Source organism: Triturus cristatus, chromosome 2_2 (assembly GCF_964204655.1).
Source record: "Triturus cristatus chromosome 2_2, aTriCri1.1, whole genome shotgun sequence".
Lineage (NCBI taxonomy): Eukaryota > Metazoa > Chordata > Amphibia > Caudata > Salamandridae > Triturus > Triturus cristatus.
In genome coordinates, this window is record NC_140582.1 from 1002514622 (window position 1) to 1002527466 (window position 12845).

At 40.7% G+C, this 12845-nt stretch overlaps 1 protein-coding gene across 1 annotated transcript in view; it reads right to left on the bottom strand.

Moving 5' to 3' along the window:
• Positions 1 to 12458, bottom strand: part of CYTL1 (cytokine like 1) — a 90918-nt gene extending 78460 nt beyond the window's left edge. Inside the window, exons 1-2 of the mRNA XM_085643338.1 lie at positions 12198 to 12458; positions 12037 to 12081 (exon numbers count right to left, since the gene is read on the bottom strand). Coding sequence (XP_085499464.1) covers positions 12037 to 12081; positions 12198 to 12341 — 189 coding nt within the window. The 5' untranslated portion in view covers positions 12342 to 12458. The remainder of the gene's footprint in view (positions 1 to 12036; positions 12082 to 12197) is intronic.
• Positions 12459 to 12845: the final 387 nt, after the last annotated feature.

Here is a 12845-nt window from a genome sequence, read left to right on the forward strand (position 1 = left end):
TTTTACCTGGAAAATCACAGAGGCAGAAAAGAGCACATTTACTAACAGCTACTTCATACCATAAGTATCTGCAACCTGGGTGAGTGTTTAGAGTAGAGCAAAGAAAATGAGGCCTTGGTGACGTTGAATGTGTTTGCATTACACACAGACCTGAGTAGTACGCATGGGAGTGTTGGAGAAGCTGCTGCGTGTGTCCCAAGAGTGTGTTTCTGCAGACTATGTATTGTCAGCTGCAAGAGACATGAGCAAGGAGATTTCCAGAACTGCATGAAGACTACAGGGATGTACGTAACAGTGCATGTGTGCTAAGGGATAATTTGTGTAAACACAACAGGCTGCCCCTTTCCTGGGACTGCATTTCTTACTGAACAACATCTTCACAAATTAAATCTCTGCCCACAATTCCTGTGCGCACACAGACTCATGCTATGTTTTTTGGAACAAAACAGTGTCCCTGAATAGTACCAAATTACTGTTACAGCCTGACACATTTCCCTTATCATTTACAGAAGCAGAAAACAGCACATGTCCTAACAGCTCCTTAAGACCATGACCATGTGTTACAGGGTGAGTGATTAGACTAGATCAATTTAAATGAGGCCTTGGTGACGTTGAATGTATTTGCATTACACAGTGCTATCTGAAACAGCACACAGAGCTGAGTACTACACATGAGAGTGTTGGAGAAGCTGCTGCGTGTGTGCCAAGAGTGTGTTTCTGAACACTGTGTATTGTCTGGTGCAAGACAGATGAGCAAAGAGACTTCCAGAACTGCATGAAGACTGCAGGGATGTATGTAACAGTGCATGTGTGCTAAGGGATAATTTGTGTACACACAACAGGCTGCCCCTTTCCTGGGACTGCATTTCTTACTGAACAACATCTTCACAAATTAAATCTCTGCCCACAATTCCTGTGCGCACACAGACTCATGCTATCATTTTACGCACATAACACAGGCTGCCCCTTTCCTAGGACTGCATTTCTTACTGAACAACAACTTCATAAATTAAATCTCTGCCCACATTTCCTGTGTGCACACAGAGTCATGCCATCATTTTAGGCACATAACACAGGCTGCCCCTTTCCTGGGACTGCATTTCTTACTGAACAACATCTTCACAAATTAAATCTCTGCCCACAATTCCTGTGCACACACAGACTCATGCCATCATTTTAAGCACATAACACAGGCTGCCCCTTTCCTAGGACTGCATTTCTTACTGAACAACAACTTCACAAATTAAATCTCAGACAACAATTCCTATATACACACAGACTCATGCTGTGTTGGTAGGCACAAAACACAGGCTGCCCCTTTCCTGGGTTATCAATTCTTACAGAACTAATGCTTTTTTCAAATGTGCTGCCATTTTCCTCTCTTTTCTTTCAGAGTGATTTCTGCTAAATGCTAACCATCACAATTAAAAAGAAGCTGTCCTTTTCTTTCAACTGCAAGTCTTACTTTTCAACAGCAACACAAATTAAATCTCTGTCAACAATTCTTCTCTGCACACAGACTCATGGTTTGATGGTAGGCACAAAACAGTATTCCTCATTGTTACCAGTACACATTAACTTATGGTGAACACATACTCCATAATATTTTACATATTCAAAACAGTTAAATATCTCCCAAAACAGAAAATGTAAATCACAACTTTAAACAAATAATCACAATTCTTTTTTTTATATCTAAATTAACCACAAACACCCCCTCTCAAACTCATAACTCACCTTTAAAATTAGTTAGTTGTGAAAGAAATGTGGCAGTCACACAGCAGTTTATCAGACCAGAATCTCTGAGCTGAACACCTCTCTCCTCTCAGCAGAACCAGTTAATGGCACAGTTTCCCTCTCTTTTTTCACACATATACATGTTAATTCAAATCTCAGTGCTTCCCACATTTTTTCAAATGAAATCACACATTTCTATTCATTGAAAACTTCAACCCCGTTCCAAATGTACCCTTCCCCCAACTTGACTTCTGCCTGCTACCATAGCAACAGGTCATGGAACACAGGTGTGAGCAGAGAGGTCAGAAGTTCAGCAGACAATGTTTAATTTCCAAAGAGCAAGAGTGCTTGACTTTTCAAACCTAACAGCAAATCCAAACTAATGTTCTTTGTTCACACATTTTTCTGAACCAATACAAAACATGCTTTTTAAAATTTAAACATACAGCCTAGTTTTTAGTGTAGAATGGTTTGAAACAGCCAATGAGTTCTTTTTTATAAAAAAAAGTATGTGTGCCCCCATTTTTCAACTGTCTTTCATTTCTTTTTGCCTTTGTACTGAAAGACACCTCCTGAGTGCATCCAGATCTCCTTTGAAAATGTTCACAGTGTGGATTGTAGGTCACAGCTATGTCTTCTGGAGTGAAAAATTTGCAGAAAAAAGAGGTATGGTGAGAGACCTTGCTTTGCCAAATGTAGACATTAAATGGATTGGTCAGAGAGGGTTAAAGTGGCGCCAACTAATGCCTTTGGTGAAAACCTTTCTACATCTCCCACAGCCTAACCTTATTATTGTGCACTGTGGTGGAAATGAACTAGCCACTTTAACTGGGGTAGGTCTGGAAATGCTTATTAAGGATACCTTTGTGCAATTGATGTCGCTTTTTCCTCAATCTGCCTTTGTATATTCTAACATATGCCAAAGGCAAAAGTGGAACTCGTCCAACCAATTTTGTCCTCAGATTGACAAAGCAAGGAAGCACGTCAACAAATCTATTTCTGCTTTCCTCAGAGACTATGGTATGGGTTCTATATACCACAACAACTTGTGTTACAACATGCAAGACATTTATAGAGGAGATGGTGTACACTTCACTGATGAAGGCAACAGAGTCTTCCTCTTGAACTTTAGACTCTGCATCGGTACTTACTTGTAGGTACCAAAAAACAAACAATAAACACAAGGGCTCTTTTTAGAGCCACCTTATATCTAAATACTTAAATGCGATTTTTTATTATTTTTTTTTTAAAGTTTTTTTTTGGGTGCGCGCTGGGTGCGCGCACTCGGCGATATTTTTTTTCAAAATATAAATCTTTTTTTTTGCCCTACAAGGTCCTACTGTGACCCCCTTACAATGCCTAGTGGGTCAATATCTCCCCACTCTGCCCCCTTTTCAAGTTCTCCCCCTTTGTTTATCACCCCCTCTTAATGCGAGAGACAAAATGGCGGCCGCCGCTTCCTGATTTCCACCGATTCGAATGTTTACTGACATCTAACAACCAATCAGAAGTGCGCTCGCGATCGGCAAGGTGCGCGCACAGGACTTGCTCAGTGCGCGCACGGTACGCGCGTACAGATATATATTGATTTAAATGCTAATTTCTCTGGAAATACTGAACAGATTTACACCAAACCTGCAAAAGGCACTTCATGGACCTTATGGCTACCTCTCTGCCAAATTTCACATAATTCTGTTCAGCTGTTCGGGCTGTAGCTGCGACTAAAGTCCCTATGGAAAAATGCATGGGGAAAACGCGTTTTGGGACCCCCCTTTTTTCTCAGCCCCCGCTTGACGAATCCCCCCGAAACTTTCAGGGTAGGAGCTGAGCGGAGCGCCCCATTAGTTTTGAAAATTTCGTGAGGATTCGTCAACCGGCGCCAAAGTTATTCAAAATAGAATTTTGAGATTTCCTATGGAAACACGGTCCTAACTGTAACTAACTACTGGCGACCGCCAGTAGGTTATATATATATATATATATATATATATATATATATATATATATATATATATATATATATATATATATATATATATATATATATATATATATATACTTTATACATTACCCCTTAATTAAGCCTGACTGCTGTTAGTGGCCAGCTACCTAGCTACCTAGGGTTAAGCACAGGTTGATTTATTGACTTTTTGTAGTTCACCCTTCAAGGGATTGTGGCTGTTGCTTGACAAGGGCTCACACTACATTCAACCAACAACCAAATTTCTCACATAATCAATTCAACATCAATAACCCACTCTACCATACTTGAAACAAGGGGAAATTCACCACATCCAGTATCTTTCCCATAAGCCTCAGTGCTCTAACCTGGATGTTAAACCATGTTCTGCAGCGTGGCTGAGGAACTGTTTTCCAGTTTCTGCTGACATCACACAAAGGTTTAATGTGTCCATCTTAAGTGGATTTGTTCAAGGCCATCTTAAACACACAGCCATTACACCCCTGCTGAGGAAAACCAAAAAAATTGGAAGAACTTCAAAACTATAGATTTTTTTGGAAAGGGATAGAGAATACTAAGAAACTGCAAGAATTTACAATCATATCCTCCATGGCATACAATTAGGTTTGACGACCTAGTGAGGACTGGAAAACACATTATAAAATATCAGGGAAGACCTACTCTGTGCCATGGATGAGTAGAAGCAAGCAGCACTACTCTTCCTTAATATCTGTTAAGCGAAGGGCACTATAGATCTGTGATCTTTTCAAAAGGCTCTATGAAAGGGCAGGTGTACCGGACACAGGATTATAATTGACTAGCTCCTTCCTTTGTAAAAGAGGCCAACAAGTAGGAATCAGAAGTGAAGAATCTTTAGTATGAAGGAGTGATTTGTGATGTGCCAGAGAGCTCCTCTCTCTCACCACCACTTTCCACATTAACATGCTTCCTCTGCCACGCATTCTAGAGCATCATCAGATACATATCAAAATGTAATATGATGCTACCCAAATCCACTTTTGAATGGACTATTTAAGTAACCAAACAAGCATCACAGATGCCTAGACTGCACTTTCCGTGCATGAAAGAAAATGTATTTTGTCTAAATGGAACAAGAAGAGAGATCTTTGAGCTAGGTGTTCTTCCATTGACAGAGGTACTTTTGATGAGTCAGTTGTTACATTGCATACTATCACATCATGAGTTAATACATTGCGGTCATTACATTGGGAGTACCTTCATATCACGTTATTAGATCAGGAGTACATAGGGAGTCCATTGATATTGCAGGTTAGTTTATTTATTTATATATTTTATAGAAATATTCAATTTTAATTTAAATGTATCTCTATGTTTTAATAATTAAATTTGTTGTAAACTACATTAATATTACTTTTAATTTATTTTCAATTTTATATCGTAAACTACCACACCCTTTAGCCTAAAAACCCCTTACTGTCTCTACATACTACTCGTGAGCCCTAAATCCTCCCCACTACACCAAAATACTATCTATCCACAGCCTTAAAACTCCTTACTACCTCTACACACTACCTATTCCTGGCCCTAAATTCTCGTTAGTATCCCTTTGCACAACTCATTCCTGAGGTCTAAAAACTCCTCATTACCCATAAACACTACCCATCCCTGAGCATTAAAAAAACCTTTATTACCACAATGACTGGAACCCAAAACTCATCATTACCACTCTACACTACCCAACCATGAACCCTTAACGCATCGCTACCTATATGTAAAATAAAAGCTTAATCCCAAATGGTAATCTTTTTTTTAAATGAGTTACTTATTATCTATTAGTGAATTAAATGAGTTTAAAATTAAACTGCTTTTTACTTAACAATTCCTAAAATTGAATTTGAATTCCTGCTACAACTTGCCTTACCTTACCAATAGGGCTGTGAAAAATTAGCATAATTTGCTTTTGCGTAATTGCGTGAAATTTCACCAAAATTATGGGATATTACGTGAAATGCAAATATGTCATTTTGCACTACATTTTAGCACAAAACGCATCTGTATGTCATTTCTTTTGCTTAATTTTGGGAATTTTGCATAACAATCGTAAGGCGAAATTCCCAAAATTACATGAATTTCACCAGTGTAGTTTAAATTTGTCCCCACCTAGGAACATACACACACACACAAAAACACCAAAAACTGTCTTACCTGCTAAATAAGAAAATCTGTGAATTAAAAGCCCGAACTTACTTGCTATGTAAGGCTCAGAATGTCACTTCCACGATGTAATGTAATGAATCCTGATGTAGAGGATGCAAAGTCAAGGTCATATACCTCTTTTGATTGGCTCATAAACTTGGGTTCGCCACCAACCACATCTCAGAAATGTAAAAGCTTTTCAGAAAGACCGACTAGGGTATGCCTTGAAGGCTACACCATATCTTCTGTTTTCAGTCTAGATGGCTCTGCATCTAAGACTGATGTAACCAGGGCATGACCTAAATAGCCACCTCAAAGTATACATGCATTTGGCTATGTGCAGAGCGAACATGTGCGCCTATATGAACATGTCCTATATGTGCCTGTAATTTTTGAATGTGTGCACATATTTCGCGTCTATCCTCAAATGCAGTAGACTCCTTCAGTGTTATCTGTCTGTGCGTGCCTTATAAGAAAGCAAGTGCCATTTGTGTTTATTTTGCATCGTGACATAGTCCTTTCGCCATTAAGTGATTTATTACTGAAACAATACACTGAGATTTACAATAACTGGCGCATGCCGGCATATCAGCAGGGATGCGCCAGTTATTTTGCGTCATGGCAGACACCTCCTGATAAAAGGTTTTATATCAAACTTACCTCCGATCCTACCAAGAGATTGCAAAGAACCATTGAATTAATGGTAGATGAGGCAGAAATCAACCAATGGATTTCGAAACATGAGGCCGATTTCCTAAAAACCAAGTCACCAAGAGTTCCATATTTCTACTCTCTGCCGAAGACGCACAAGAACAAAACCCCACCACCAGGACGCCCCATAGTGTCAGGAATTGGGTCTGACTTAGAACCGCTCTCTCAATTTGCCGATCAATTTTTGAAACCTTTGGTACAACGAACACCTACTTACTTGAAGGACACTCGTGATCTCGTCAACCTACTCGAAGGACAAATCTATAATGAAAACACCATGCTCCTAGTAGGTTTAGATGTTGAGAGTCTCTATACCAGTCTTCCCCAACAGAAGACTCTGGATACCCTAGAGAACATCTTATTCACAGAAGACTGGACCTACAGGACACCCAGACATTTTGTACTGGAGTGCTGCAGATTAGCTCTCACAGAGAACTATTTTGAGTTTGAAGGGACCCTCTGTGGACAATGTCACGGTACTTCGATGGGCAGCACATTTGCCCCAAGTGTGGCAGGGTTGTATGTGAGTAATTTCGAACAGGAACACATACAAACCCCTACCAATCCCTTCTATAGAGGGATAAAGCTTTGGCGACGTTACATAGATGACGTGTTCATGATATGGGAAGACAGTCATGAAGCACTGAATGACTTCCTAACTTGGATAAACACAAGGGACGATTGTCTCAAATTCACATACACAGCAGACAAAAGACAATTGGACTTCCTGGATGTAACCATCTTTACCCAGAATGACACACTGCACACCAAAACCTACTATAAACCTACAGCGAGGAACAGTATTCTCTCCTACAATAGCTTCCATCCACGACCTCTGAGAGACAATCTTCCTTACAGCCAGTTCCTACGTCTAAAACGGAACTGTAGCAATTTGGAGGATTACAAACAACAAGCAAAAGATCTAGAGAATCAACTTGCGAAAAGAGATTATCCAATCAAGACAATAAAAAAGTGTCAAAAAAGAGCTTGTAACCAGCCTAGAGAAAATCTACTGCTAACCATACAACGAGAAGAACCAAAAGATCTACTGACTTGTGTCACGACGTACAATACTCCATCAAACGCAGTGAAGAAAATCATCAATAAGAACTGGAGAATACTAACATCAAATACACTGAAATGGCCTAAACCGAGATTCGCCAACAGGAGGACTAGGAATATCAAAGACATCTTGGTTCACACAAGGCCTAGGATCACGACCACAAGAGAAACCATAACATCAGCATGGAACCTGAGTCCAGTAGTAGGACATTACCCTTGTGGCTCCTGCTCCGTGTGTAAGTTGACAAAGATGACCAAGACCTTACAACTTTTCCCAAACCTCAGATGGGAACTACGCAACCACACGAATTGCAACACCACCCATGTGGTGTACATGATTGTCTGCCCGTGTGGCCTGAGATACATAGGGATGACGTGCCGCAAGATCAAGCAACGGATCATTGAACACCGCAGCAATATCTCATGTAAAAAAGTAACAACACAAATGAGCAAACATTTCATTGAAGCAAAGCACACCTCAGAAGATCTGAATTGGGTAATTCTAGAGACCCTATTGATCAAAGGCTACAATGCTGAACGAGTACTTTTTGAAAAGGAACAACGCTGGGTCCACCGCCTTAAGACAGACAAAGAGGGATTGAATGATACCATACCTTGGTTTGCCTTAAACAAATGACATCAACAATCATCCCCAATGATCTGAACAAGAAAAACTACTCGCATTTTGATCATCGGATACACACCTAACCTTAATTTATTTACAAGGTTCAATGTATATAAAGCTCCAAACTCGCGAGTCTGTCAACGACTTTGAGATCAGCACAAGAATTGAACCCCATAGCCACATGAACTAATGTCAGCTATTCCGCGTCTTTCTATAGTCTCTATTCACAGTGTTACTAGAATTGGTGCCAACCAAACTGCCAACCAGGACGAGATAGTCCTACCTTCATTTCACTAACACCGGCCTATGTAACGCGAGCCTAACCGGGGGCGCGTTATCCCAGGGATCAACGTCAGAGTCAGAACAAGCGAGTCTGTACGAGCAACCGGTAAGCCACGCCGAAGCTGTTCCGACAATGCGGCAAACGTTTCCCTTCTTCAACAGCAATAGGTTCTCAACAACTGACAAGTACCCTGAAGGATGGTATCTTCACTATAATAGAGGTAACTATCCCCTATCGTATTGTTTACCATAATCAGGCCACCCTTCCAGAACCACAACACGGCAGTGATGCACCAGCATCGAGACGACTATAATCCCACTCGCCTTAACATCAGTAACCTCTGCATGTACCGCCACCAATACGACTAATGTTTGCTCGCAATTGTAAATGATAATTGTAAAAACTTAATTTTATATTTCAGAACATTATCTGTCGTAACGAACAACATAGAAAAGATACAACGATACATCAGACCAACGATACTATTTTACTGATTTAGCCCGATAACTATGTACTTGTAAGAATGAACTAACATCTCTAAGAAACCTGATATGACGCATATACTTACCTCTTTTCCTCTCATTCAGTCCGTTGTGTGTAATATGGGCGTCAGCAATGCGCAAGATCATTCCCCACCTAAATTAGCTTTTTCGGGGATTAACATATATAAAAACCGTTCCAGCATAGATTAATAAGAACGACTAACAGTTAATTTGTTGTTAGTATGTGATACTGTTCACAATTTCTTTTTACAGGAACAGATACCACAGATCTGATCCCTGAACACAAGGGCGGTGAGTACAAAACACCCACCCCACACAATCTTAGGTGAGCCAAAAGATGCTCTCCTAAACTCTTCGGTCCTGACGAAAGCCTCTAGATTCTACACGAGGCTGAAACATGTAGACCATCACTAGACCATCACCAGTGCATTAAACCAATACCGAGGTTTTTACATGCACGATAACTTTTTAATTTTCCCATGTCATGAGTCTCAAGAATAAAAGACACGAGATTTGATATTGGGAATTTTACCTCTAACATCACAATTTTTTGAGCATGAGCACGCCCTCTTTTTTATCTCTGGCCACTACTGCAGAACCAGTTGGTCTTCCTCCATGGGGAGGTTAGCATATTGACAAAAGAAGCCCAATGATCATGCTACTACGGTACACGAAGGCGGAGAATCAACATATACCGCCTATCGCTTGTGTACGTATATGAGGGTTTTTTAACGATGACTTCCCACGTTAACTGAGACCCTGGTACACAGGACAAGTGGTCCATTCTCCCCCCGTTTTTGATATTTGTAGACACCTCTTGCGCCACCATGGATGCGCCGCATTTATAATGCGGAGCACCATGGCGCAAGAAAAGACAGATGCGTGATGCATCTGATGCCGTAAAGGTGTCAGATGCAACTCCAGCACTGCTCGGGGGCGCCCTATACTTGCTGTGCTGCGTCACTCCTTACGCCTGCTACAAGCAGGCGTAAGGTATTGACGCAGCGGGGTCGGAAAAGTGACTTAGTGAAATCTTGTAGATTTCACTCAGTCACTTTTTCGAGGCGTTCCTGTGCCGGAACGCCCCCCCCTGCGCCGGAACGCCCACATGAAACCTGATGCAGGTTTCATGTGGCTCAGGGCTTTACAACAAGACGCATCTCCCTAGATGCGTCACGTTGTAAATACCCCCCAGCATGGCGCTGCTTTTACGCCGTCACTGCGTCACAGAAGTGACGCAACGGCAGCGGAAAAGTGGCATGCGGGGCTTGTAAATCTGCCCCGAAGTGGCTAACATTGTACGCATTTATGGCTTTACTTCCATCGGTTACGGTCACACTGAGATTGCAGCTTGATTTCTTTCTCCCTTCCACACCCAAAGATATGCAATAGTTGAGGAGGCGTTTTACAAACGTGCAGTTACCTAAAAGTGTTACCAAATGTAATACAGAACACATGCGTCGCCCCATATCACGTGAGGAGAGCCAATTTGATACTATATTTTTTTTACTACTATATTGTCTTTTTTTTTTTTTTTAGAAACAATTGAGTCCATATGGAAGAATATGGGCAGTTTCTTAATCAATACTATCTAAATATAGAGAACATAAGCAGACGTGCAGTGCAATGTGCTATCTTTTAGTAAAGTTGTGTTGAGAAGGGCCAATGCCTCAATTATGGCATGATGACCTGTCTCGATAAAGGTAATAAATAGCATCGAACACCCTCCACACTTGCATTTCAGGTCTATGCAATGGCGATTCTTCATGGTTTTAAGAATGCACTGTACAAAGACCATGATGCAAGCTGTGACTTTCATGCAGTGAAGTAGAATTGCTTTAAAGGGGCCTGTGAGTATTAGCAGTTGTTTTCCTGAGTAAAGTCATTGTAACATGCAGTCTGTGAGGCAGTAAATGGGGGTTTCTGGTTAGTTTTGCTGTACTGTGATAATACATGAATAAATATATGTGTGTGTGTTTTCCCTCTGAATTTCATCATGCTAATGGCAACCCTGAAACCAATCTGCGGAGCTTTACCACTGTATGGGCTACTCAGATCATGAGGTTGGAAGAGCAAATTATGCTGCACGATTAGCTACATTATGAGGCGAAAATACAAATCATGCCGCACATTCTCTAGCCGTATTAGTTTCATTCATTTGCACTAAAAACACAGTTTTTGAGAAATCTCAAAATGATGTGGCAAAAAACAGTAATTACATAATTTGCATTAAATGCGCTAGCCACAAAATCACATAGTGCCACCAGCCCTCACAGCTGTCTGTTGTTTAATAAAGAATGTATTCATGAAAGTTAAACAGAACATAAACATTCTAAATGCGATCAGCGCCTTAAAGAAAACAGCTTTTCATGCTAACTACCTGACAATATGAATGCAATATACAAAATAAATAATGAGTGACGTGTAATATGGCCCTATATCAGTCGCTCAGCGTTTTGGTGACATTTACAAATCACCTTACGGTTTATGATGTCACTAGAACACGAACATAGACACACACACACATGCACACCTCTTTCCCAGCAAAACTACATATTACTCATGGCATGGTATTAAAGTCAAATACATATTTAAAGTTTATAAATGAAAATTGAACCAGCATTAATCGATGAAACTATTATGGAGGGTGACACGTGTGAGGATGTGATTTCGTGCATTTTCATGTATATATGCACCTTTATATACGCTTTTCTAGCATGCTACTAACTTATTTTAACATGTTTTAAGAACCGGTTAACATCTGTCTGCTTTTACGAACACCAACTAAAAAGATCTTAATTTTCAAGCAGTAGAATACATACATTATCAAGGTAATAGTGCTAAAGTAAAAACATTTCATATTTTAATAATAACCAGAATCTCACATCACCTGGAGTCACTCAGCTGCAGCTAGAACATGCTAATCTGAAAATACAAAACATGCCTACGACGGTCCCGCAACAAATCTTATACTCACATGTATGTCCAAGTACAGATTAGGAACTGACTCCATACAAGGCGCCTATTATAAGAAAAATACAAACGAAACACATTTCAACAAGTGTTTTCTTTAATTAAAAAATTTAAAAATAGTGGCCACAAAACCCCCCTTCATATCAACTATTTAAAAATGCTCACCGCTGGGACAGATTTCTGCAGCATTTGAAAGGCGTCCATGATCTCTTTACTCAGTGTCAAGACTCTGGAATAACACGTCGGAGGAGCAGAGGAGGTGCAGGGAAGCGCGAGGCTCGCCGCAGCGAGGGCCAACAGCAGCCTCATTGTGCGGCAGGATCCGAAACACGCTGCTTCCAGGTCGAAGTCCTGCTGAAAAGTGCTGGACTCAATGTCCGCGTGCAGTCATTTATACTGCCCGCCACAGTATGTCAACAGGGGAAAAAGCACACAACATGTTGGCCATGTTCCATCACACTGCTTACTCCTGAGCCTCGGTTTCAAGCATTGCCAAAATCCGGGCATGCCTTCGATGTTCCAATGAAATGGAATGCTGTAAACAAACACTGGCAATGGTAATAGGCGGTTTAGGCACTTAGTAAGTCATGCTTTCACTTTATGCAAACATTCATCCACTGACTCATTCTTGCATTCACCCATTTACATAAAGTACCAACACAAACTCAATGACCTATGCACGACACACTAAAAGAATCAAATGGCGAAGGCCATGTCGGGGGCTACATTGGGACACAATCTGTGGAGATCTGTCCCAAACCCGGCGCCTATCATAAATCCAGGCTCAAAATTGACAGATGTGCCCCTCCTCCA